This window comes from Anolis carolinensis, unplaced genomic scaffold (genome assembly GCF_035594765.1).
Source record: "Anolis carolinensis isolate JA03-04 unplaced genomic scaffold, rAnoCar3.1.pri scaffold_7, whole genome shotgun sequence".
NCBI lineage: Eukaryota > Metazoa > Chordata > Lepidosauria > Squamata > Dactyloidae > Anolis > Anolis carolinensis.
Window position 1 is genome coordinate 37,499,199 of NW_026943818.1, and position 27,074 is coordinate 37,526,272.

General features: G+C 40.7%; 2 protein-coding genes across 8 annotated transcripts in view; one reads left to right on the top strand and one right to left on the bottom strand.

The window, feature by feature from the left end:
• The window catches only part of mpnd (MPN domain containing), a 13,726-nt gene extending 11,162 nt beyond the window's left edge, over positions 1-2,564 (top strand). For 4 of the 5 annotated variants that reach the window (XM_062959787.1, XM_062959788.1, XM_062959786.1 and 1 more), the window contains 2 exons: positions 772-891; positions 1,503-2,564. In XM_062959787.1, the coding sequence (XP_062815857.1) occupies positions 772-891; positions 1,503-1,589 (207 nt within the window). In that variant the 3' untranslated portion in view covers positions 1,590-2,564. The remainder of the gene's footprint in view (positions 1-771; positions 892-1,502) is intronic. The other variant, XM_062959789.1, reaches the window with a different exon arrangement.
• Positions 2,565-4,864: 2,300 nt separating this feature from the next.
• Positions 4,865-27,074, bottom strand: part of sh3gl1 (SH3 domain containing GRB2 like 1, endophilin A2) — a 58,831-nt gene continuing 36,621 nt past the window's right edge. Inside the window, exons 2-9 of one of the 3 annotated variants that reach the window (XM_062959792.1) lie at positions 24,381-24,449; positions 23,037-23,109; positions 21,356-21,633; positions 19,361-19,519; positions 17,097-17,200; positions 15,878-16,002; positions 13,679-13,735; positions 4,865-7,319 (exon numbers count right to left, since the gene is read on the bottom strand). In XM_062959792.1, coding sequence (XP_062815862.1) covers positions 7,123-7,319; positions 13,679-13,735; positions 15,878-16,002; positions 17,097-17,200; positions 19,361-19,519; positions 21,356-21,633; positions 23,037-23,109; positions 24,381-24,449 — 1,062 coding nt within the window. In that variant the 3' untranslated portion in view covers positions 4,865-7,122. The remainder of the gene's footprint in view (positions 7,320-13,678; positions 13,736-15,877; positions 16,003-17,096; positions 17,201-19,360; positions 19,520-21,355; positions 21,634-23,036; positions 23,110-24,380; positions 24,450-27,074) is intronic. The other 2 variants (XM_062959793.1, XM_062959794.1) reach the window with 2 other exon arrangements.

A 27,074-nucleotide genomic window follows, 5' to 3' on the forward strand; every position in this document is an offset into this window, starting at 1 on the left:
TATCTATCTATCTATCTATCTATCTATCTATCTATCTATCTATCTATCTATCTATCTATCTATCTATCCATCCATCTAGCCATCCATCCATCTAGCCATCCATCCATCTAGCCATCCATCCATCTCCATTTCCATTTGTCTGTCTGTCTGTCTATCTATCTATCGATCTATCTATCTACCTACCTACCTACCTATCCATCCATCCACCCACCCATCCATTCATCCATCCCAATCTCTTATCTATCCATCCCTATCTATCCATATCATCTGTCTGTCTGTCTGTCTGTCTGTCTGTCTGTCTATCTATCTATCTATCTATCTATCTATCTATCTATCTATCTATCCATCCATCCATCCATCTAGCCATCCATCCATCTCCATTTCCATCTCCATTTATCTACCTACCTACTTACCTACCTACCTATCTATCCATCCATCCAATCTTTCTCTCTCTCTCTCCCTCTCTATCATCTATAGATCAGAATAGCACAGTAACAAAGGGCAAGGAACATCCCATCTCATTCAATGACATCACTTAGTTTCTACTAGTTTCTCGGTGGAATCCGACTTATGGATGGACCCAAAACCAATGTTTGGCATCCTCTAGAAGATGTCAAAGGGATGGAAAGGAAAGGAGGAACCGACAATGGATTGATTATATGATGGTTAGATTGCTTTGAGTCCCTACGGACAGAAAGGCGGGATAGAAAGAATTCTGTAATAATAATAATGATAATAATGATGATAATAATAATAATAATAATATTGTAGAGAATTGCCTCTTTCCCCAACTTCCAGATGTTGCTGGTGGAGTTTTACAAAGGGGCCCCGGACCTGGTGAAATTTCAAGAGACGTGGAGCCAGGAGCAGACCTATTTGGACAAGCTCAAGGTACAAAACATTGGGTGACTCCCCTAGAAACGAACCCAGGACATAGCTATATAGCTGCGATGTCAGGATCACCGGATCAGCCTGGAACTGGCTGTGGGAACTCTTTAGAACTGTCATCCATCGACTGTGGAAAGATGGAAAAATCATTTCTATCTTGTTTGTAAGCGGGAACTCTTTGGAACTGTCATTTCAGTGATTGTGGAAAGATGGAAAATATCATTTCTATTTTGTTTGTAAGGGGAAAATCTTTAGAACTGTCATTCAGTGACTGGAAAAATGGAAAATATCATTTCTATCTTGTTTGTAGGCGGGAAATCTTTAGAACTGTCATTCCTTGACTGTGGAAAGATGGAAGAAATCATTTCAATCTTGTTTGTAAGCGGGAACTTTTTAGAACTGTCATTCCTTGACTGTGGAAAGATGGAAAATATCATTTCTACCTTGTTTGTAAGCGGGAACTCTTTAGAACTGTCATTTCAGTGATTGTGGAAAGATGGAAAAAAATATCTATCTTGTTTGTAATTTGGGAGCCGCCTGTACTTATTTTACCCGATTGTACTTTGGGGTGTTTGGGTGACACTCTCTGGACTTTTCTTTCTCTCTCTCTCTAGGGATCCCTGGCCTCGAGGACGCCAAAGGACCAAGGTTTTGGACACATCCTGGAACAGGTCTACAACCTCCTCAAACACGGCAGCTGAACATGGCTTTGAGAAGACATTCTGCGTGTGTTTCGGGGCCGTAGATACTCAGTCGCAAAAAGGACGTATTCCACAAACGGATCTCCGGATGTTCTTATCCTTGGCTTCTTGTCTTGAGATACGTTGGGCAATGGACCCGCTTTACAGACTGGCAATTGAGGCCGAGGTGTGTCGTATGGCCAAACCTTGGCTGGCCTGAATCGTGAAATCTTTTCAGAGATGCTAGGTCTCAGTCCGTAGAGATTTTGAACCAGAAGCTGACATATTCAGCTACAGTGAAAGACAATGAGATCCAGAATCCACAAAAGAGTGGTAGTATAAGACTCTGGAAGTTGCTGGGCTGTGGTGCAGCTGGTTAGTAGCCAGTTGCAATAGATCACTACTGACTGAGAGGTTACGGGATCGAAGCCTGGGTTGGATTGAGCTCCCGAATATTAATAGCCTAACCCGCTGCCCACCTAAGCAGCTCGAAAAACAGTTGCATCTGTTGAGTAGAAAATTCTAGGTACCGCTTTATGCGGGGAAGCTAATTTAATTGATTTACGACTCTATAAAAAACTGGGTTGTTGTATGTCTTTTGGGCTGTGTGGCCATGTTCCAGAAGTATTCTCTTCTGACGTTTCGCCCACATCTATGGCAGGCATCCTCAGAGGTTGTGAAGTATGGATAAACTAGGCAAGGAAAAAAAAACTGCCAGCAGTGTGCGGAAAGGAATGAGGAACTACTATCACCAAGGACTCGGTGTCACAAGTGGACGATAAAGCAGCAGCTCCCCCTGTGGCTGGAATCGGAAGCTGGAAATTGTTAAATTGCCTCTATGTGTATGTTGTATGTCTATGGCATCGAATGTTTGCCATGTATATGTGTGCATTGTAATCCACCCTGAGTCTCCTTCGGGGTGAGAAAGAAGGGTGGAATATAAATACTGTAAATAAATAAATAAGTTCATTGAGTTGAAATCAAGCTACACAACAATACGCTGGAAGCAAATGATTTATTCCGTCTTTCCACAGTCACTGAATGACAGTTCTAAAGATTTCCCGCTCCAACACCCTGTAACATAGCAGCCCAACTCCTACATAGAAAGGTGACACTTCGAAGCTTGGGTCAGGGTGAGCTCCTGGCCTTTAACCTAGCTTCTACTCACCTAGCCGTTTGAAAGCAAAACGTGAGTAGGTAAATAGGTACTGCTTAAAAGCATTTCCCTATGTGGCCACTTGATGGCAGCAAAGGACTGGAGATCAGGATGTCAAGGCAGGTGCAATAATCCTGTGTCCTCTAGAGGGCACCAATATTATTTAATATTAAATAATATTAATATTAAATTGAGCCAACGACAACAACATATTGGGAGTTGCAGTTTCGCAAGGCCTTTCGCCTCCTCTGCCCAAGAGTTTAGGTGCCTCTCCAAACTACAACTCCCAGCATCCTATACAAATCTGACTAAAGTGCTGCAGTTCAATGCTATGGGAGCCTGGGAGGTGTAGTTTTGCAAGGGCTTTTGGTTTCTCTGCCAAACTACAGCTCCCACAATTCCATAGCAATATGTGGGGTCACACTGCATCACCCCCTATCAGAGAGCAAACTACAAATCCCAAATGCCGACAGCAACTGGAATCGGTGCCCAAACCTGCCTTTGTTGCACCGATTCAGCCGAGAAGCCCTTGCAAAACTACAGCTCCCAGGATTGCACAGCATAGGCAGCAAAGAAAAACTACAATGTCTGTCCACATTATGGGATCCAGGGACTTGTAGCATGGCATGGCACCAGCACGATCTTATAAAACTAGACCTCCCGAGAAAAACTATATTTCCCAAGACTTCTTTCCTCCTTTCATTTTCCCCCTTCTTTATTGTATTTTCTTGCTTTCCTCCCTTTGGGGAGGAAAATATAATACAGAGGTGCAGTTTTCCACTTTGGCCAGATGGTGGCAGCAGAGAGGGTGCACTTCTCGATTTGGCCACTGGATGGCAGCAATGGACTGCAAATCAGAAAATCAAGACGGCTGCGATATTGTTGTGTCCACTAGAGGGCACCAAAGGGACTGGCCATTAGGGCTTAACCTACCATAACATTTATATTTCTTTATCATTAATCTATTTAAATATATAATTCATATATATATATATATATATATATATATATATATATATATACACACACACACACTTTATTTTATATATATATACTTTATCATTAATCTATTTGAATATATATATATTAAATCTGTTGCTATATTAATGATATATAAAGTGTGTGTGTATATATATCGGTTGCTATATTAATGATATGTAAATAAATAAATAGTGTGTGTGTATGTATATATATAATCTTGGACATGCTTAAAATTTTATATAATGTGATTTTATTTTGCAATGGTACCTGTTTTCTATGAATTGTTTTGTAGATTGTTTTATATGAATTGTTGTTTTTACATTGTTTTTAGGCACTGAATTTTTGCCTATATATTGTAAGCTGCTTTGTGTCCCCTCAGGGAGAAAGGTAGGGTAAAGGTGATGTAAATAAATAAAATAAATATATACTTTATTTATCTATCATTAATTGATTTGAAAATATATATATATATATATATATATATATATATATATATATATAGTTAAAGCTGCTGCTATATTAATGATATGTTTATGGCGATTGTGTTGATGTGAGTACTGTGCATCGTTGGGCGAGTAAGTTGAAAGATGTTGAGGTGGGAACATCTGACTTGCGTGACAAACAAACAGTCGGATGTCCCGAGACAGCAACCACTGAGTTTCATGAGCAAAAGGTTGACAGATTGATTCAGGACGATCGTTGTATCACTCAGCATAATCGGCATTTCACAAGAACGTGTGAGTCACATTATTGCTTTGCTCGGCTATCGGAAGATCTGTGCACAATGGGGACTGTGAGACGCTGGTTGCGGAAACAGAGTGTCAACATCTTCTGTGACGGCTTCAGAAGAAAACTTGTTTATCATTGTCAAAAATGTATCCAATTGTCTGGTGATGATGCGGAAAAGTGAATAGTGGTTGTTAAAAAGCACGTTCTCAGAATTATTTCCTCGTTTGATTTATTAAAATATTCTCATCCAAACCCAAGCAACGAAGGTGGAGGCATTACTTTTCATTCAACCCTCGTATTATTATTTTATTGTTTATTAAAGAGTCTGCGAAGTAGCAAGGGAACACTGTATATACACCTCTATTATTCACCCACGCATCGGTGTCTTGTGTCCCTTCTAGGTCGCCGAAATAGTGGTCAGGGAAACGTAAACATTGAATACTTTTTATTTCAAGGATACAAAATGAAACGGAAGAAAAGAAAAAAAAACCCAATAATCCACGAACCAGAACAGGAGGAGGAGGAAGGGGTTTCTCATCGTCTCCTCTTAAGAAAGTGTCCAGATTACAAAAAATATATATATAAAGAGAGAGAGAGACTCTCGTTTCACTCCATTGAACACAACCAAGGCCTGGAGTTACAGAATCAGGAAAGCCGGTATTTACAAAAGTAGGGATAGAAAAAGCCCGATCGAACAGACAGCATGACACCTGTGGCGACTTTTCCCACAGAGAAACAGATCTACAAATCTTAAAATTCATCCAAAACACTTGTTCCGAGTGAGTATGAAGAGGAAAGAGGGTTAAGCACGTAACCCAAGGGACTTTGTGTCGTATTTGGGGCTGAACGGACATGGAGACGGTCAGGAACAATGTTGAAAACACACTGAAAGAAAAGGTGCTCGCCTAGGACAGCAAGGACAGTAAATGATATTTATATATAATATATATAATGTATATAACGTGTGTAAGTGGCTTGTACAAGATTACGAATTCAACCCATCCCACCCCAAGAGAGAACCAACTACAAAATAAGTTTGATATAGATATATATATATATAAAATATACGGATATAAATATTACAAGTGTGTCAGATCGTGGGGAGACCAACGGGAGAAGAAAGTATATATACACATATATACGTACACACATATATATGTATGCACTGTATAATGCAGCCAAATGATGGAAAGATCTGCCCATGTTTCTCGGTCTCCATTTTTGCCTCCCTAATGGCTCCGCAAATAACTTTGTTTTCGACTGTTTCACAGCCCAAATCAAGGTGAGCATAAACCGAGCTAAATTATTTTGTTATCGTTGGATAAAAAAGCACGGTCAGATCGTGAACCCACCAAACTGAATTGGTGTTTCCCGAGGAAGGAAGGAAGGGAAGCCAAAGGCCACGTAACGGGGAAAGGCAAAGGAATGGGGAGTCATCGTGGCCGAGTTGAGTCCCACTGCCCGCAGTGAGAGAGCAGCACTGTAAGGACACTATTATTCCAGGGACGAGGGGATTATAATACAGCTATGTATGGCTCGGCTATACCTCTTTGTTGCCCCGTTTTCTAGTGCCGAAGAAAAAGCAACATCATGGGATGCGCACGGAGAGATCTCGGAAGGCACAGAAGAGCCCTCGGGGTGCAAATCGAATGCAACAAATGCCGAGCGACTTGGGAAAGGGTCGGTCCCGTGGCAGAAAGACCCTCACAGAATCCCAGTTGTAATCCCCGCAGTCCGTTTAAGCAAAATGCTTTCAAACGGCAGCAAACGGGGTTAAAGGGATGAGCGAGGAAGCATCTACTGCTGCTAGGCTCGGGATAATGCCACCTGCAAGGAGCTTTGGGATTTCACGACCGCTGCAAGGAGAAAGCGAGTGCCTCAGGGAGAGGAAAACAACGCAGACAGAAAGCTAGCACCATGGACAGAAAAACAACACCGTGGAGGGCCTGCTTCCGAGATGGTATTTACATTCAAGGACGCTCTGACCCTTTTCTCAATGTCAACGCTTGAGAATGAGAACGAAACTCGTACGACCCTGGATGAGCTGAAGTGTTACGTGTGGGGCCCAGCTCTCCTTGAAATTGGACCAAGACAACTCTAATTTTAAGGAAGACGTTTGTCAATATGCCCAGAAAAAAGAAGCCCGTCTAGTAGTGTTTTCAGATAGGCAGACGGGGAACGATGCTAGCTGAACGGTTTTGGGTCTCTAACAGGCCTCCTTTCACGAGCAGAAATGAAGAACCTCGTATAATTGCTCACTTGGGTTCCCAGGCTCTAGTCACTCCAACATCGCGGACTCCAGCTCCCAAAAGCCTCGGGGATACTGGGAGACGGAGTCTGAACACATTGTGACTTTGTGCACCCGAATTTCTTTGGGGGGGGGGGGGGGGCAAAATGAAACAAGATAAACACTGTCGGTGGGGCTGGAAGCGGAAAATACACAAATTATAAGTGCCACGTGTTCCCAAACCAAACGGAGAGACAGAATGAGTTTACGGGAGTCTGGGGTGTCAGTCTGAACCTCGCTTTTGTGCTTTGCTCCACCTATTGATGTTGAGTAGCGGTCCCCAGCGTGGGGGAATTAGTGTCAGATCAGTCCCATGGAATGTAAAAGAGAGGGAAGAAGAGGGGATTCAGAGCGAGGGAAGGGAAGAGGAGAGAGAAAGAAGACGCCAGGAGTGGAGCCTCTCACTGGGGCAGCGGGACCAGCACCTCCACGTAGTTGAGCGGGAAGAAGCCCGACTGGCCGTTGATCATGCCCTCGTACCAGTTCTCGTCGATCTGGTTGGTCAGCGTGATGATATCGCCTTCCTTGAAGCCCAACTCCCCGTCATTCTCCGGCTCGAAATCATACAGCGCTTTGCAACACGGCTGGTCCAGGGGAGCTGCGGAGGAAGCCCAGGAAACGTGGTCAGGACTCTGCAAAGACCCCGCCTTCGGAAAGCCCACCCTCTTAAGTGTCACGAAAATATAATGTGAAGAATTGGTAAGTGTGGGTATGAATAAACTGAACGAAAAGAATGAATGAATGAATGAGAGTTAATAATTCTAAAGACTGAGGCCTGCAATGACAAAATCATGAACTACACCAGTCATTCCCAAAGGGGGCGTAACCGCCCCCTGGTGGGCGAACGATCCAGGGGGGTGGTGATGGCACCTATTAGGAAAAGGGGGAGGGGCCGGGGAGGGGCGGGGCCTCTTCTCAAGAGCCCAAGACAGGGCTGAGGATCTGTACCTCTCCTGATGTGCTTGTTGGGACACAGAGGGCGGAGCTAGGGGTGGGGGCGGGTCTCCTTCCAAGAGCCCAAGACAGGGTTGAGCCTCTATACCTCTCCTGAGAGGCCTTTTAGGACTAAAAGCGGAGCTAGGGCTGGGGGCGGGGCCTCTTCCCAAGAGCGTGAGACAGGGCTGAGCCTCTATACTTCTCCTGAGAGGCCTTTTAGGACTAAAGGGCGGAGCTAGGGCTGGGGGCGGGGCCTCTTCCCAAGAGTGTGAGACAGGGCTGAGCCTCTATACCTCTCCTGAGAGGCCTTTTAGGACTAAAGGGCGGGGCTGGGGTGGGGGCGGGGCCTCTTCCCAAGAGCGTGAGACAGGGCTGAGCCTCTATACTTCTCCTGAGAGGCCTTTTAGGACTAAAGGGCGGAGCTAGGGCTGGGGGCGGGGCCTCTTCCCAAGAGTGTGAGACAGGGCTGAGCCTCTATACCTCTCCTGAGAGGCCTTTTAGGACTAAAGGGCGGGGCTGGGGTGGGGGCGGGGCCTCTTCCCAAGAGCGTGAGACAGGGCTGAGCCTCTATACTTCTCCTGAGAGGCCTTTTAGGACTAAAGGGCGGAGCTAGGGCTGGGGGCGTGGCCTCTTCCCAAGAGTGTGAGACAGGGCTGAGCCTCTATACCTCTCCTGAGAGGCCTTTTAGGACTAAAGGGCGGGGCTGGGGTGGGGGCGGGGCCTCTTCCCAAGAGCGTGAGACAGGGCTGAGCCTCTATACCTCTCCTGAGAGGCCTTTTAGGACTAAAGGGCGGGGCTAGGGGCGGGGCCTCTTCCCAAGAGCGTGAGACAGGGCTGAGCCTCTATACTTCTCCTGAGAGGCCTTTTAGGACTAAAGGGCGGGGCTGGGGTGGGGGCGGGGCCTCTTCCCAAGAGCGTGAGACAGGGCTGAGCCTCTATACTTCTCCTGAGAGGCCTTTTAGGACTAAAGGGCGGAGCTAGGGCTGGGGGCGGGGCCTCTTCCCAAGAGTGTGAGACAGGGCTGAGCCTCTATACCTCTCCTGAGAGGCCTTTTAGGACTAAAGGGCGGGGCTGGGGTGGGGGCGGGGCCTCTTCCCAAGAGCGTGAGACAGGGCTGAGCCTCTATACTTCTCCTGAGAGGCCTTTTAGGACTAAAGGGCGGAGCTAGGGCTGGGGGCGTGGCCTCTTCTCAAGAGTGTGAGACAGGGCTGAGCCTCTATACCTCTCCTGAGAGGCCTTTTAGGACTAAAGGGCGGGGCTGGGGTGGGGGCGGGGCCTCTTCCCAAGAGCGTGAGACAGGGCTGAGCCTCTATACCTCTCCTGAGAGGCCTTTTAGGACTAAAGGGCGGGGCTAGGGGCGGGGCCTCTTCCCAAGAGCGTGAGACAGGGCTGAGCCTCTATACTTCTCCTGAGAGGCCTTTTAGGACTAAAGGGCGGGGCTGGGGTGGGGGCGGGGCCTCTTCCCAAGAGCGTGAGACAGGGCTGAGCCTCTATACCTCTCCTGAGAGGCCTTTTAGGACTAAAGGGCGGGGCTGGGGTGGGGGCGGGGCCTCTTCCCAAGAGCGTGAGACAGGGCTGAGCCTCTATACTTCTCCTGAGAGGCCTTTTAGGACTAAAGGGCGGGGCTGGGGTGGGGGCGGGGCCTCTTCCCAAGAGCGTGAGACAGGGCTGAGCCTCTATACCTCTCCTGAGAGGCCTTTTAGGACTAAAGGGCGGGGCTGGGGTGGGGGCGGGGCCTCTTCCCAAGAGCGTGAGACAGGGCTGAGCCTCTATACTTCTCCTGAGAGGCCTTTTAGGACTAAAGGGCGGGGCTGGGGTGGGGGCGGGGCCTCTTCCCAAGAGCGTGAGACAGGGCTGAGCCTCTATACCTCTCCTGAGAGGCCTTTTAGGACTAAAGGGCGGGGCTGGGGTGGGGGCGGGGCCTCTTCCCAAGAGCGTGAGACAGGGCTGAGCCTCTATACTTCTCCTGAGAGGCCTTTTAGGACTAAAGGGCGGGGCTGGGGTGGGGGCGGGGCCTCTTCCCAAGAGCGTGAGACAGGGCTGAGCCTCTATACCTCTCCTGAGAGGCCTTTTAGGACTAAAGGGCGGGGCTGGGGTGGGGGCGGGGCCTCTTCCCAAGAGCGTGAGACAGGGCTGAGCCTCTATACTTCTCCTGAGAGGCCTTTTAGGACTAAAGGGCGGGGCTGGGGTGGGGGCGGGGCCTCTTCCCAAGAGCGCGAGACAGGGCTGAGCCTCTATACCTCTCCTGAGAGGCCTTTTAGGACTAAAGGGCGGGGCTGGGGTGGGGGCGGGGCCTCTTCCCAAGAGCGTGAGACAGGGCTGAGCCTCTATACTTCTCCTGAGAGGCCTTTTAGGACTAAAGGGCGGGGCTGGGGTGGGGGCGGGGCCTCTTCCCAAGAGCGTGAGACAGGGCTGAGCCTCTATACCTCTCCTGAGAGGCCTTTTAGGACTAAAGGGCGGGGCTGGGGTGGGGGCGGGGCCTCTTCCCAAGAGCGTGAGACAGGGCTGAGCCTCTATACTTCTCCTGAGAGGCCTTTTAGGACTAAAGGGCGGGGCTGGGGTGGGGGCGGGGCCTCTTCCCAAGAGCGTGAGACAGGGCTGAGCCTCTATACCTCTCCTGAGAGGCCTTTTAGGACTAAAGGGCGGGGCTGGGGTGGGGGCGGGGCCTCTTCCCAAGAGCGTGAGACAGGGCTGAGCCTCTATACCAGGGGTCCTCAAACTTTTAAAGTGGAGGGCCAGTTCATGGTCCCTCAGATTGTGAGGGTCCGAATTATCATTTGAAAAAAAAGGAACAAATTCCTATGCACACTGCACATGTCTTATTTATTTATTTACTACATTTATACCCCACCCTCTCTCACCCCGAAGGAGACTCAAGAGCGGCTTACAAGTTGTATGTACATACAAGATATTATATTATTTGCATATCACAATACTAGCATTTGATATTACTATATTGTACTATACCATGATACCATATTATTATTAGTAATATTACATTTAATATACGAGGGCTATTCAGAAAGTAGGCTACGTTTTGGATTTTAAAAAGGACAAAGTATAGGAGAAATCATTTACCATATGCAGCTGAAAGACACATCCCAAAATTACAATCTCATGTAATCCCCATTTAAATTTAGCCACGTTTCTTATAGATAAATGAGTTTGAAAAGTACTGCACCAGTAAATTCCCCACCTGTGTCCTCGGCTCTTCCTCCTTCTCCCTTCCTGCAGTAGCCAAAACGCTGCGCTGCCAGCCACGCCCCCATTGTTGGAAATGGAGGAGAGAGGCGGCAAATTTACTGGTGCGGTACTTTTCAAACTCATTTATCTATAAAAATGGCTAAATTTAAATGGGGATTACATGAGATTGTAGTTTTGGGATGTGTCTTTCAGCTGCATATGGTAAAGGATTTATCCTATACTTGGCCCTTTTTAAAATCCAAAACGTAGCCTATTTTCTGAATAGCCCTCGTATAATATATAATTAATATTATTATATTATACAATGCTAGCTTTGCCCGGCCAAGCGTTTCTGTGGCTTATGGGAATCCTTTGTTGTCCAGGTGGAATAGCAGAGAATAGCCTTGCAGTCTCAAAGACTGGCCATTTTCTGGAGTAGCTGGAGCTTTTTGTTGTATGAATGTAGAGGCAGATAATCTGTATTTTATAGGCAGTGTGGAAGAGGCCAAAGTGAGGCCTAACTCTGCCTGTCCCCTGGGCTGAGTGGGTTGCTAGGAGACCAAGTGGGCGGAGCCTAGCCTTCTAACTGGCAGCAATTGGAATAAAAACAACTATTCCTCTCCCTCTAAATAGGACTTCATTTTTCTTTTCTTTTTGTTGTATGAACGTAGAGGCATGGATAAGGGGTTGTGCTGCCAAGTTTAGTGTTTCTGAGATGTGTAGTTTTGTTGTTTTGTCCTAGGCCGAAATTTCATTACCCTTTTATATATATAGATTATTACATTGTATTATTATTATTATTATTATTATTATTATTATTATTATTATTATTATTATTATTATTATCCGCCCTGAGTCCTCTACTGGGTGAGAAGGGCGAGGTAGAAATACTATAATAAATAAATAAACATTATATTGTATTACATTATAATATTATTATCAATATTATATGTATACACAATATATTATATTATTAGCATAGCACAGTATTATTAAATGAATGAACAATACAATATTTAAAAATAAAAACAATTTTAACCAACATAAACCTATCAGGATTTCAATGGGAAGTGTGGGCCTGTTTCTGCCCAATGAGAGAGTCAAGCTAATTAGGATTGTTGTTGTTGTGTTTGGGAACCACTGAACTACACCCTGGAACTGTAATTTAAAGTTGCCAAACTCCTTAAATTGATAAGAACTGTGACAAATGATTAACTTTTGGGGGGAAACAACGTGTTTACATTATTAGAGACAATGGTTCTTTTAGGTTAAGGAAATATTTACAAGGTTCCTTATGTTGAGGAGGTCAACACAAGGCTTGCGTTGTCAACACCAATCAAGAAGAGTCAACATCTGCCCGGAAACTGAGATGGAACCAACACGTTCCAGGGTGGGAAAAGTCTATCCGTAATTTACAACTTTACTGATTAGAAAAATATTGCTATAAAAGAGACTTTCTAACATTCCAAAAATTGTGGTAGACCAATGGTCACTAAGAATTAAAATATGGTCTGCAGCCTCACCAACTGGGATGTTGGACACAGAGGGGCTGACTACCCACTAAAGGTACGACAACAAGCCTCCTGACTGCTGCTTCTCCTCCTTTCTCCCTGAGCAGAGCCATTGCATGTGGTGCCTGGAAGTGGGGGTCCTTTGATGTCTTAGTTTTTAGGCCTGTTCCTGGGGTTATTTAGGGTGCTGATTCAGAAAATTGAATTGGATCGACCCCATCAGCTCTAGGTCCTTAAATATGCTTTTCTGTGGGCGGGCAGATGGTGACTACTGGATGGCGTCTGTTCTGTATCAGAAACTAGAGCTGATGTGGTCTATCCAATGCAGTTTTCTGAATCAGCACCACAAATAACCAAACCAAATCTAAAGTTGACCAAAAACTGATTCGTAACCCTTTTGGTACTGATGTTGGAGAGTGGTCCCTGTCAAAGTGGTCTCTGATCAAGGTGATTCCTGGTCAAGATGGTCCCTGGTCAAAGTGGTCCTTGGTCAAGTGGTTTCGGGTCAAAGTGGTGCCTGATCAAGGTGGTCTCTGGTCAAGGTGGTTCCTGGTCAAAGTGGTCCCTAATCAAGGTGGTCCTTGGTCAAATGGTCCCAGGTCAAAGAGGTCCCTGATCAAAGTGGTCCCTGGCCAAGTGGTTTCGGGTCAAAGTGGTGCTTGATCAAGGTGGTGTCTGGTCAAAGTGTTTCCTGGTCAAAGTAGTCCCTAATCAAGATGGTCCTTGGTCAAATGGTCCCGGGTCAAAGTGGTCCTTGGTAAAGTGGTTTTGGGTCAAAGTGGTGCATGATCAAGGTGGTCTCTGGTCAAGGTGGTCCCTGGTCAAAGTGGTCCCTAATCAAGGTGGTCCTTGGTCAAATGGTCCCAGGTCATAGAGTTCCCTGGTCAAAGAGGTCCCTGGTCAAAGTGGCCCCTCCTCAAGTGGTCCCTGGTCAAAAAAAGGTTGGGAACCACTGATCTAGACATTTCTAGAGAGGACGCCATTTCTCTAGAAACCTCTAGCAATTTCTTTACACTTTCAGAGGGGTCCTTTGCCCTGAATCCCAATGAATACGAAAGGCTGACTATATTGTTATCACTGTCATCATCCCCATTTGCCTTCCCCTATTCTCCACTCGGCATGGAATGACTCTACGAGAAGTCCTGGGAGAACACTGTTCCACATGCAAAAATATGATTAGTATTGTGTGCCATACAGGGCCAAGAAGAACTAACAAGTTAATATTGAGACAAGAACATCAAGGCAAAGGGAACGAGGAAGGAAGGGAGCAGGTGAAGGGAAGCGGGGCCAAAGCTAAAGCTGAGTCAAAGCAGGCAAAGACACTCACAAAACGTCCGGCTGGGGGTCCGGGATGGCTTTTCGGATCGGAAAGAGGAGGAAGCTGCTTGCAAAACAATAGAAAAAAGCATGCTTAACATGAACACAATATCGACTGCTTTCTGGACAAGACGACTGTTAGCGAGGAGACACGCGGGAGAAGCAGGGGCCTCTTTTTTGAAAACATGGGGAAGGGACATGCCACGAAAAAGGGGGTTTTCAAAACACGAATCACCAAATTCAAGAACAGAGATCGCAGTGAAATGTTTGGAAGTCTTTACACCTTGCATGGCAAAAGGTTGGACTAGATGCCCCTTGGGAGTCCCTTCCCGTTCTCTGGATCTCTCCCCTCCTCCATCCCGCCCCAAAACAATTACTGTCTATACTCGAGGATAAGCCAAGGGTGGGAAATGCAGCAGCTACAGGTAAAAATAAAAATAAATAGCAATAAAATTACTGTATATACTCGAATATAAGCCTAGTTTTTCCAGCTCTTTTTTTAAGACTGAAAAAGCCCCCTCGGCTTATACTCGGGTGAGGATCCGGGTTGGCTTATATTTGGGTCAGCTTATACTCGAGAATACATGGTACATTTATTATTTTTCTCTATTATTATTAGTATTATTACATTTATTATTTTTCTCTATTATTATTAGTACTATTACATTTATTATTTTTCTATATTATTGTTGCTACGATTAAATTTATTTTACTCTATTTTTATTATTATAAATAATACATTTATTATTTCAGTCTGATCTTATTATTATAGTAGAGTCTCACTTATCCAACACTCACTTATCCAACGTTCTGGATTATCTAACACATTTTTGTAGTCAATGTTTTCAATATATCGTGATATTTTGGTGCTAAATTCGTAAATACAGTAATTACTACATAGCATTACTGCATATTGAACTACTTTTTCTGTCAAATTTGTTGTACAACATGATGTTTTGGTGCTTAATTTGTAAAATCATAACCTAATTTTATGTTTAATAGGTTTTTCCTTAATCTCTCCTTATTATGCAACATATTTGCTTATCCAATGTTCTGTCGGCCCATTTATGTTGGATAAGTGAGATACATACATATACATATACTGTATATACATACTAGCTGTGCCCGGTCACGCGTTGCTGTGGCGAAGTCTGGTGGTATGGGAAATAAAGTATTGAGAAATTGGTCGTAGTTAAGGTAAAGGGTAAAAGTTTTTCCCTGACATTAAGTCCATTATAAATGGGTTATATAGCTGTGTGGAAGGGCCTTGAGTCTACACTGCCATATAATCCAGTTAAAATCAGATAATCTGTATTTTATAGGCAGTGTGGAAGAGGCCTAAGTGAGGCCTAACTCTGCCTGTCCCCTGGGCTGAGTGGGTTGTTAGGAGACCAAGTGGTTAGGAGACCCGTTTATGTTGGATAAGTGAGACTCTGCTGTATATTTATTATTTTACTCTATTTATTACTACATGTATTATTTTCCTGTATTTATTATTATTATTATTATTATTATTACATGTATTATTTTACTCTATTATCATTAAAAGGAAACATAAGCACATTGACATTGAAGAAGATGAAAATAATGATTTAATCAGAGTTGGACAATCTTATCTTAAATGTGAGCTTTATTCAAAAACATTTAACCTACCGATGCTTCAATTAATGTAATTTTATTGGTATCTGTTTTTATTTCTGAAATTTCCCACCCTCGGTTTATACTGGAGTCAATGTTTTCCCAGTTTTTTTGTGGTAAAATTAGGTGCCTCGGCTTATATTCGAGTATATACGGTATATTGAGGCATCAATAGGTTCAATATTTCAAAGAAAAACAGTGAGCTAGTTCTGTAAGTGGAAAAGCAGGATCAACAAAAACAAATTGGTATCAACAACCACTTTATAATAATAATACAGTAGAGTCGCATTTATCCAAGACTCGCTTATCCAAGGTTCTGGATTATCTAATGCATTTTTGTAATCAATGTTTTCAATATATCGTGATATTTTGGTGCTATATTCGTAAATACAGTGATTACATTACTGCATATTTAACTACTTTTTCGGCCCATCTTCGAGTATATATGGTAAGCCAAATAGGGCAGACCCTCTCCAAAATACCTGACAACAACAACAACGATTTATTTATTACCTGCCTCTCCTTAAGGTCTCTCCCTGAGGCCTTAAAATCTTCACCTGGGAGGCCTTACCTGAGACTTTGGGGGCCGGGTTGCAGGAGAAGCCGCCGTTTGATTGGTCGCTCTCCCCAAATTCATAGGTTTCCCTGGGCTTTGGCTTGTATTCGCGCTTGGGGCGTGAGGACGCTTCCCGCACCCTGGGCGAGACGGAGGAGAAAGTGGTCACGGGCAGGAAACAATGTGTCGTCTACACATGGTGTTAGAGCACCATGGGAAGGAAAACCTTTGGGTGCATCTATGCTGTAGAACAGTGTTTCCCAAACTTATTTGGCCAGCCGCCCCCTTTCCAGAAAAAATATGACTCAGCGCCCCCTGGAAAGGGGGCGTGGCTTAGAGGTGTGGGTGTGGCTTCTGCTCAAGAGGGCGGGGCTGAGCCTCTACCCTAGTCCAAGATGCAAGGCTGTAAGGGGGAGGTGGGCGGAGCCACAAATGGGCGGCCAGGACTAGGATGGGTGGAGTTATGAGCTCTGAGGCAGGGCTGAGCTTCTATCCCTGTCCTGCGGCGCCTGCCAGGACACAGGGGGCGGGGCTGAACCTCTATACTCCACCCCCGTGTTCTAACAAGCGCCTCAGGGGAGGGATAGAGGCTCAGCCCTGTCTTGGGCTCTTGGGAAGAGGCCCCGCCCCCTCCCCTAGCCCCGCCCTTTAGTCCTAAAAGGCCTCTCAGGGGAGGGATAGAGGCTCAGCCCTGTCTTGGGCCCTTGGAAGGTGGCCCCGCCCCCTTCCCTAGCTCCACCCTCTGTGTCCCAACAAGCGCCTCAGGAGAGGTATAGATTCTCAGCCCAGTCTCGGGCTCTTGGGAAGAAGCCACGCCCACTCCTCTAGCTCCACCCCCTGTGTGTCCTAACAGGTGCCTTAGGTGCTCAGCCCTGTCTCCGGCACTTGGGAAGAGGCTCCGCCCCTCCTCTGGCCCCGCCCCCATGTCCTAATAGGTGCCATCACCGCCCCCCGGATCCTTGCAGCGCCCACCAGGGGGCGGTAGCACCAACTTTGGGAATCACTGATCTCTGCTGTCGAATGAATCCACTCTGCCTTGGTTCAATGCTATAGAGTCAAGGGCGCTGTCGTTTGACAAGGCCTTGAGCATTGTCTTGATGCCTCACCAAACTTACAAATCCCATGATGGCATTAAATTAGAGATGTGGACCCTAAAAGAGGAGCAGCTTTCCCTTTGGCTTAGCACTGAGATGACCGTATGACGCTAATCTAAGGCACAACCACAGGCACTCACCTGCGCTTGAGTTTGTCCGCAAGCTCATCGAGGATCTGCACGGCTTGCCGGTGGTAATCGAGCTGGGCGTCCACCAAAGCTGACAGCTGGCTGACCTGCTCGATCTAAAACAAAGAAACACAAAGGGTTTATTTACTTTATTTACTGCCCTGGTTTTAGAGATTATATTGTTCTGTATTATTATACTACAGTAATTATTACCATATATACTCGAGTATAAGTCGACCCGCATATAAGCTGAGGAACCTAATTTTACCACAAAAAACTGAGATAATTTATTGACCTGAGTATAAGCCAAGGGTGGGAAGTGAAGCAGCTACTGCTAAATTTCAAAATAAAAATAGATACCAATAAAATTACTGTATATACTCGAGTATAAGCCTAGTTTTTCAGCCCTTTTTTAGGACTGAAAAAAAACCTCCTCGACTTATGCTCGGGTAGGGGTCCTGGTTGGTTTATATTCAGGTTGGCTTATACTCAAGTATATATGGTATATTTATTATTTTTCTCTGTTATTATTATTGGTATTGTTACATTTATTACTTTATTAATTATTATGATTACATTTATTCTTTTATTGAATTACTGTTGTTACTTTTATATTTATTTTACTCTATTTTTATTATTATGAATACATTTATTATTTTACTCTATTTATTATTACATTTATTATTTTACTGCATTCATTATTATTACAGTAGAGTCTCACTTATCCAACACTCACTTATCCAAGCTTCTGGATTATCCAAGCCATTTTTGTAGTCAATGTTTTCAATATATCGTGATATTTTGGTGCTAAATTCGTAAATTCATTACTGCATGTTGAACTACTTTTTCTGTCAAATTTGTTGTATAACATGATGTTTTGGTGCTTAATTTGTAAAATCATAACCTAATTTGATGTTCAATAGGCTTTTCCTTAATCCCTCATTATCCAACATATTAGCTTATCCAACATTCTGCCGGCCCGTTTATGTTGGATAAATGAGACTCTACTGTATTACTATATCGTATAATACAACTATATTGCAATATTATTAGTAATATTACATATAATATACAATAATAATAGTGTATTATTATTATATTGCATTACTTTATAATATTATTATCAATATTATATGTATATACAATCTATATATATAAAAGGGTAATGAAATTTCAGCCTAGGACAAAACAACAAAACTACACATCCCAGAAACACTAAACTTGGCAGCAAAACCCCTCATCTATGCCTCTACATTCATACAACAAAAAGAAATGAATAATAAAGTCCTAATTAGAGGAATAATTGTTTTTATCCAAGTGCTGCCAGTTAGAAGGCTAAGCTCAGCCCACTTGGTCTCCTAGCAACCCACTCAGCCCAGGGGACAGGCAGAGTTAGGCCTCACTTAGGCCTCTTCCACACTGCCTATAAGATACACATTATCTGATTTTAACTGGATTATATGGTAGTGTAGACTTAAGGCCCTTCCACACAGCTATATAACCCATTTATAAATTTATATTATCTGCTTTGAACTGGATTATCTTGAGTCCACACTGCCATATAATCCACCAGTGTGCATTTTATACAGCTGTGTAGAAATATACTCCAGTTCTAAGAAGACAATATAAGATTATAAATATGCAGTAGAGTCTCACTTATCCAACATAAACACCCCGGCAGAAAGTTGGATAAGTGAATACGTTGGATAACAAGAAGGGATTCGGGAAAAGCCTATTAAACATCAAATTAGGTGATGATTTTACAAATTAAGCACTAAAACATCATGTGATACAACAAATTTGACAGAAAAGGTAGTTCAATGCATAGTAATGCTATGTAGTAATTATACCACCATAGTTCGCCACAGCAACGCGTGGCCGGGCACAGCTAGTATACATATAAAAAAACAGCTTTTCCTGGTCCTCTAATCTGGACTTTAGTTTTGGGTTTTTTTGTTTGTTTGAAAGACATATTTTGGATGACTTTGTTTTTTCTGGCCAAATTTGGTGTGATTTGGTTCAGTGGTTTTGTTGTTTACTCCATAGTAAAACGCACATTACGTTTATATATATATATAATACATTATAATATTATTATCAATATTATATGTATATACAATGTATTATATTATTAGTATAGCATAATATTAATAATGGAACCCATGGCTCCATTGAGTTCTACTCTCCAGGAAGCCTGCTCCCTCTCTCCCTTGTTTTGTTTACTGGCTGACAGTTTAGTCCTAAAGGTACAGTATTTATTTAGTGACCGAACTCACGTCCGTCTCCAGGAGGTTGTGCATACTCGTCTCGGCCACTTCTTTGGACTCCTCGAACTTCTCCAGCGCTTGCCGGAGCTCCTCGTCCGGGATCTTCCCCTGCCGCTTCTTTTTGTAGTCGAAGTCTAAGCGCCTGCCTTCCAACTTCTTTAGATGATGCTGTTTAAGGGGATTGTTGAGAAAACGTTCATCAATTCATCAAGCTTGTCAATATCAGAGGATCGTAGAGCTGGAAGGGAGACTCCAAGAGCCAGCCACATCCAAATCCCACAGGTAGGAAAAGCACAATCAAAACCCTCCTGACAGATGGCCATCCAGCTTCATAGAGATTTAGCAGTTTTGTGGAGAAACAGAGCTATAGAATCAGAAGAAGCCCAGAGTAATAAGAGACTTCTAGAGCCATTCAACCCAATCCCATTATCTCATGTAGGAAATAATAGTATTTATTTATTCACTACATTTATATCCCGTCCTTCTCACCCCGAAGGGGACACAGAACAGCATACAAATTATATGTACATACAATATTTCATATTATTAATATTATTATATTAATATTATATTAATAATATGTACATACAATATATTATATTATTAGCATAGAACAGTATTATATTATATTATTAGCATAGAACAGTATCTAACAAACTTTTAAGTACTGATGGAGTTTCTGGGGGTTAATCTGGCATGATGTGAATTGTAGTTCACCCACAACCTTATGTCATGTGTCTTGTATGTATTTTATTTTGTTTTATTGTAATTATTATTATTAGCGACATTTATATCCCATCCTTCTCACCCCGAAGGGGACTCAGAGCGGCATACAAATTATATATACATACAATATTTTATATATTATTAATATATTAATATATACATACAATATATTATATTATTAGCATAGAACAATATTAGCATTATACATTACTATATCATACCATACCACTATGCTGTAATATATAATACATAATGAATATTATATTGTATTATTAGTACTATTATTAGTATTATATTGTAATACATTATAATATCAATACTATATGTATTAGCATAGAATACTATATTATTAGCATAGAACAATATTAGCATTATACATTACTATATACCACTATGCTGTAATATATAATACATAATTAATATTTTATTATATTATTAGTACTATTGTTATTAATATTATATTGTAATACATTATAATATTGTTATCAATATTATATGTATATATGATATATTATATTATTGTATATTATATTGTATACTACTACTAATAATAACGACAACAATAATACCTTATTTGTATTCCACCCTATCTGACAAATTTTAAGTACTGATGGAGTTTCTGGGGGTTAATCTGGCATGATGTGAGTTGTAGTTTACCCACAATCTTATGTCACGTGTCTTGTATGTATTTTATTTTGTTTTATTGTAATTATTATTATTACTACTATTATTAGCAATTTATATCCCGCCCTTCTCACCCCAAAGGGGACTCAGGGTGGTTTACAAGTAAATATATATACAATATATTATATTATACGACTATATTGCAATATTATTAGTAATATTGCATGTAACATAAATATACAATATAATTATATATATATAAATAAATAAATATAAATATAAATAAATGTATAATCGTTTGGGCTTGGCCCCGTGTTAGCTGCCCTGAGTCCCTTCGGGGAGATGGAGGCGGAAAATAAAAAAATAAAGTTTCTTCTTCTTCTTCTTCTTCTTCTTCTTATTATTATTATTATTATCATCATCATCATCATTATGCATTTTGCACAATTAAAAAATTGACTTTTTCAAATAACCCAGGCAATGTCAGGTACCCAAAATAGTTATTAATTTTATTATTGAAACCATAGAGTCCTAGAGTTGGAAGACACAATCAAAGCCTTCCCGACAGATGGCCACACAGTCTCGGCATAAAAAACCTCCATAGAAGGAGATCCTGAGGCCGATATCCTCCTTCCCCAACAGGATGGGCCGTACCTGGATCTCCTTCAAGTCCTTGTCGCACAGGTTTTGCAAGGGGTCGATGAAGTTCTGCTTGACCTCGATGTCCAGGGAGTCCTTCACTTCGGCCAGGCGCTTCATGGATTCGCCTGCGTCCAGCAGCGCATCTCCGAAGTTGGACTCCTCGCCCAGCTCCTTGCCGTACCGGATCATGGACTCGCCGAGGAGGCCTTCGGACTGAGGGTAGCCTGGGTTCTTCACCTGCCCCCGGATCTTGGAGACCGTGTTCAGCATCGTCAGCTTGGCGCGAGAGGCTGGGAAAAAGCAAAAGAAAGCCAAAGATAAATAATAAATAATATAGTCTCTCTCTAGGAATCTCTAGCTCTTCTAGCACCATTCGACTACAACGGAGCTAAGGAAGAAGTTGAGATATGCCAAAGGACCTACAGACTCCTAGCGATAATAAGGCCCAAATGAAGCTTAATATTATTATTATTATTAATAATAATACATGGCACAGTCCTAAACACTTGGGACGTGTTCGACTTGTGTCTTTGTGATACGAAATCCAGCATATAGATCTTGTTTGCTGTGTCATACTCGGTCTTTGTGTCAATAATAATAATAATAATAATAATAATAATAATAATAATAATAATAATAAGACATAATAATAATACATAACACAGTCCTAAACACTTGGGAAGTGTTCGACTTGTGATTTTGTGATATGAAATCCAGCATATAGATCTCATTTTCTGTGTCATACTATGTCTTTGTATCAATAATAATAATAATAATAATAGACAATAAAAATTATTAAAAGTAATAAAATAATAAAAAAATAATACATCAAACAGTCCTAAACACTTGGGAAGTGTTCGACTTGTGACTTTGTGATACGAAATCCAGCATATAGATCTCGTTTTCTGTGTCATACTATGCTTTTGTGCAAATAATAATAATAATAATAATAATATGACATAATAATAATAATAATAATAATAATAATAATAATATCACAGTCCTAAACACCTGGGAAGTGCCAACTGCAAAAGGCCACCTTACTGGGATCTGCACGCATCATCCGAAAATACATCACACAGTCCTAGACACTTGGGAAGTGTTCGACTTGTGATTTTGTGAAACGAAATCCAGCATATCTATCTTGTTTGCTGTGTCATACAACGTCGTTGTGTCAATAATAATAATAATAATAATAATAATATGACATAATAATAATAATAATAATAATAATAATAATAATAATAATAATAATAATAATAATAATATCACAGTCCTAAACACCTGGGAAGTGTTCAGCTTGTGACTTTGTGATACAAAATCCAGCATATAGATCTTGTTTGCTGTGTCATACTGTGTCTTTGTTTTAATAATAATAATAATAATAAATAAAAATTAATATTAAAATTAATGAAATAATAATAAAATAATACATCACACAGTCCTAAATGTGTTTGACTTGTGATTTTGTGATACGAAATCCAGCATATATATATCTCATTTGCTGTGTCATACTCTTTCTTTGTGTCAATAATAATAATAATAATAATATTGTTTATTTTTATATCCCGCCCCATCTCCCCAAAGGGACTCGGGGCGGCTCACATGGGGCCAAGCCCAACAACATACGATAAAATACAACAGTATAAAATACACAATCACAGTAGACCAACAGTAGCTTTGCGGTTCGTACCGGGATTGGGCTGGAGATATTCCGTCGTCCGTGCCAAAACCTCGACCACAGCTTTGCTGGTGAGGTCCACTTTCTGTAGGAAGAGAAATAAAGCCTCAGAGAAATATAAGGAATGGGAAACCTCTAAACTCTGCCTAGAAGAACAGTTACCGTACATACTCAAAGATAAGCCAAAATTTTCAGCCTTTTTTATGAGCTGAATAAGCCTCTCCCGGCTTATAATCAGGTCAAGGCCAAGCTGGCAGCAGAGCCGGAGGCCGTTGCTTGCAATATATGACATATTTCTCTCTCATCTTACCCTCCCTTATCCGTGTTTTCTTTTCCAAAGCCTCCCTCAAAGTGAATGTTTTGAAATTGGAAGAAGCCCTTGCAAGTCAGGAAGAAGAATATATATATATATACCCATTAATCTTATAAAAGCATTTTCCCCTGAAATATTTGTTAATCTCTGCTACAGATATATACGCATTTCCCCCTGCAAGCCTTTGCAATCCCTATGTACCTTTATATTTGTATCTATCTACATTAATTTTATATATGAATTTCTCCCTCATATGTTTGCAAGTCTTTGTAAATCCTATATATAGATATCTAGAGATTTTCATGTACCTGTATATCTGTATCTATGTGTATACATTATTTTATATATGAATTTCCCCCTCATATGTTTGCAAGTCTTTGCAAATCCTATACAGATATAATTATCTATATATAGAGAGATGTCTAGATAGATATATATGAATTTAGATATATAGGGCTTGTAAATATTGCAGGGGAAATGCACACACACACACACACTTCTAGATAGATATAAACATAAATATATAGGGCTTGCAAATATTGCTGGAGGGAAATGCACATATATAGAGAGAGGATTTGCAAACATTTTAGGGGAAAATGCATATGTGGATTTAGTATATATAATTACAGATCTATATCTAGCTCTGCATTGTTTATGTAGGCATTAAATATTTGCCTGTTACTATGTTACTTCCCGCCGGAACGGTACCTATTGATCTACTCACATTTGCATGTTTTCGAACTGCTAGGTTGGCAAAAGCTGGAGCTAACAGCGGGCGCTCACTCTGCTCCCCGGATTCTAACCTGCGACCTTTCGGTCTGCAAGTTCAACAGCTCAGCGCTTTAACAGGCTGCGTCATCGGGGGCTCCCTACATCTATTATTATTGTTTATTATTAATTATTATTACATCTATTATTATAATTATGTTTAATTATTATTATTACATTTATTATTATTATTATCATCATTATTATTGTTATTATTATGTTTATTTCCACAATTGACGGCTCCCCAAAAAGAAGTTTGCCTAAACTTTGCTCACCTTTTCCATCTCCTTGAAGTCATCGTCCAGCTTCGTCCCTTCGGCCCCTCCAACCTTTTCGCTGACCAGCTGTGAAAAGGAAAAAGAAGCAAAGGAAATCAATAAGAAGGCTCAACATATGCATTTCTGTCCACCAACATCCATGGCTATCATGTTGTTGTTGTTGTGGTTGTTGATATGTGCCTTCAAGTCATCGTTTTTGGCTTATGAAGCCCCTAAGGCAAGCCTATAATGTGGTTTTCTTGGCAGTGTTTGTTCAGCAAATGTTTGCATTGTTTTCTTGGCTGATCGGGGATTCGAACCCTGGTCTCCAGAGTCCTAGTTTAAGACCCAAACCTATTTATTATTATTTATTAGTGACATTTATATCCCGCCCTTCTCACCCCAAAGGAGACTCGGGGCGGCTTACAAGTTATATGTACATACAATATATTATTTAGCATAGCACAATATAAGCATTAAATATTACTATATTGTACTACACCACTATACTGCAATATTATTAGTAATATTACATGTAATATAAATATACAATTATAATAGTGTATAATAATAATAATAATGTATTACATTATAACATTATCAATATTATATGTCTATACAATATACTATATTATTAGCATAGCACAATATAAGCATTATGTATTACTATATTGTATTATACCACTATATTGCAATATAATTAGTAATATTACATGTAATGTAAATATACAATTATAACAGTGCATTATTATATTGTATTACATTATATTATCAATATATGTATATACAATATATTATATTATTAGCGTAGCACAATATAAGCATTATGTATTACTATATTATACTATACCACTATATTGCAATATAATTAGTAATATTACATGTAATATATACAATTATAATAGTGTATTAGTATTATATTTCATTACATTATAATATTATTATCAATATTATATGTATATACAATACATTATATTATTAGTATAGCACAATATAAACATTATCTATTACTATATTGTACTATACCACTATATTGCAATATTATTAGTAATATTACATGTAATATAAATATACAATTATAACTGCATTATTATTATATTGTATTACATTATACTATCAACATTATATGTGTATACAATATATTATATTATTATATTAATAGTATAGCAGAATATTAATGTTATATATTATTACCGTATATACTTGAAAATAAGCCGACCCAAATATAAGCCGAGGCACCTAATTTTACCACAAAAAAAACCTGGGAGATCATTGACTCCAGTATAAGCTGAGGGTGGGAAATTTTAGAAATAAAAATAGATACCAAAAAATTACATTAATTGAGGCATCAGTAGGTTAAATGTTTTGGAATATTTACATCAAGTTCTAATTTAAAATAAGACTGTCCAATTCTGATCCAATCATTATTCTCATCTTCTTCAATGTAAATGTGATTATGTATCCTTTTAATAATAATTGAGTAAAGTAATACATGTAATAATAATAATAATAATAATAAATACAGGAAAATAATACATGTAATAATAAATAGAGTAGAATAATAAAGGTAATAATAAGATCAGAGTGAAATAATAAATGCATTAATAATAATAATAAAAATAGAGTAAAATAAATGTAACCGTAGCAACAATAACAGAGTACAATAATAAATGTAGTAATAATAGAGTAAAATAATAATGTAACAATACCAATAATAATAGAGAAAAATAATAAATGTACCATATATTCTCGAGTATAAGCTGACCCAAATATAAGCCAACCAGGACCCTCACCCGAGTATAAGCTGAGGGGGGCTTTTTCAGTCCTAAAAAAAGGGCTGAAAAACTAGTACAGTAGAGTCTCACTTATCCAACATAAATGGGCTGGCAGAACGTTGGATAAGTGAATATGTTGGATAATAAGGAGAGATTAAGGAGAAGCGTATTAAACACCAAATTAGGTTATGATTTTACAAATTAAGCACCAAAACATCATGTTATACAACAAATTTGACAGAAAAAGTAGTTCAATATGCAATAATGCTACGTAGTAATTACTGTATTTACAAATTTAGTACTAAAATATCACGATGTATTGAAAACATTGACTACAAAAATGCCTTGGATAATCCAGAACATTGGATAAGCGAGTGTTGGATAAGTGAGACTATACTGTACATTTATTATTTCACTCTGATCTTATTATTATTATTGCATTTATTATTTTACTCTATTATTATTATATGTATTATTTTCCTGTATTATTATAATTATTTTATTATGACACAGCAAACAAGAAAGATATGCTGGATTTCATATCACAAAATCACAAGTCGAACACTTCCCAAGTGTCTAAGGACTGTGTGATGTATTTTCGGATGATGCGCGCAGATCCCAGTCGGGTGGCCTTTTGCAGCTGGCAGATCGTAATTTTGTCAATGTCTACTGTTTCCAAATGCCGGCTGAGATCTTTTGGCACGGCACCCAATGTGCCCATCACCACCGGGACCACCTGCACTGGTTTCTGCCAGAGTCTTTGAAGTTTGATTATTATTATTATTGTTATTATTATTATTATTAGATGTATTATTTTACTCTATTATTATTAAAAGGATACATAAGCACATTTACATTGAAGAAGATGAGAATATAGTAATTACTGTATTTACAAATTTAGCACTAAAATATCACGGTGTATTGAAAACATTGACTA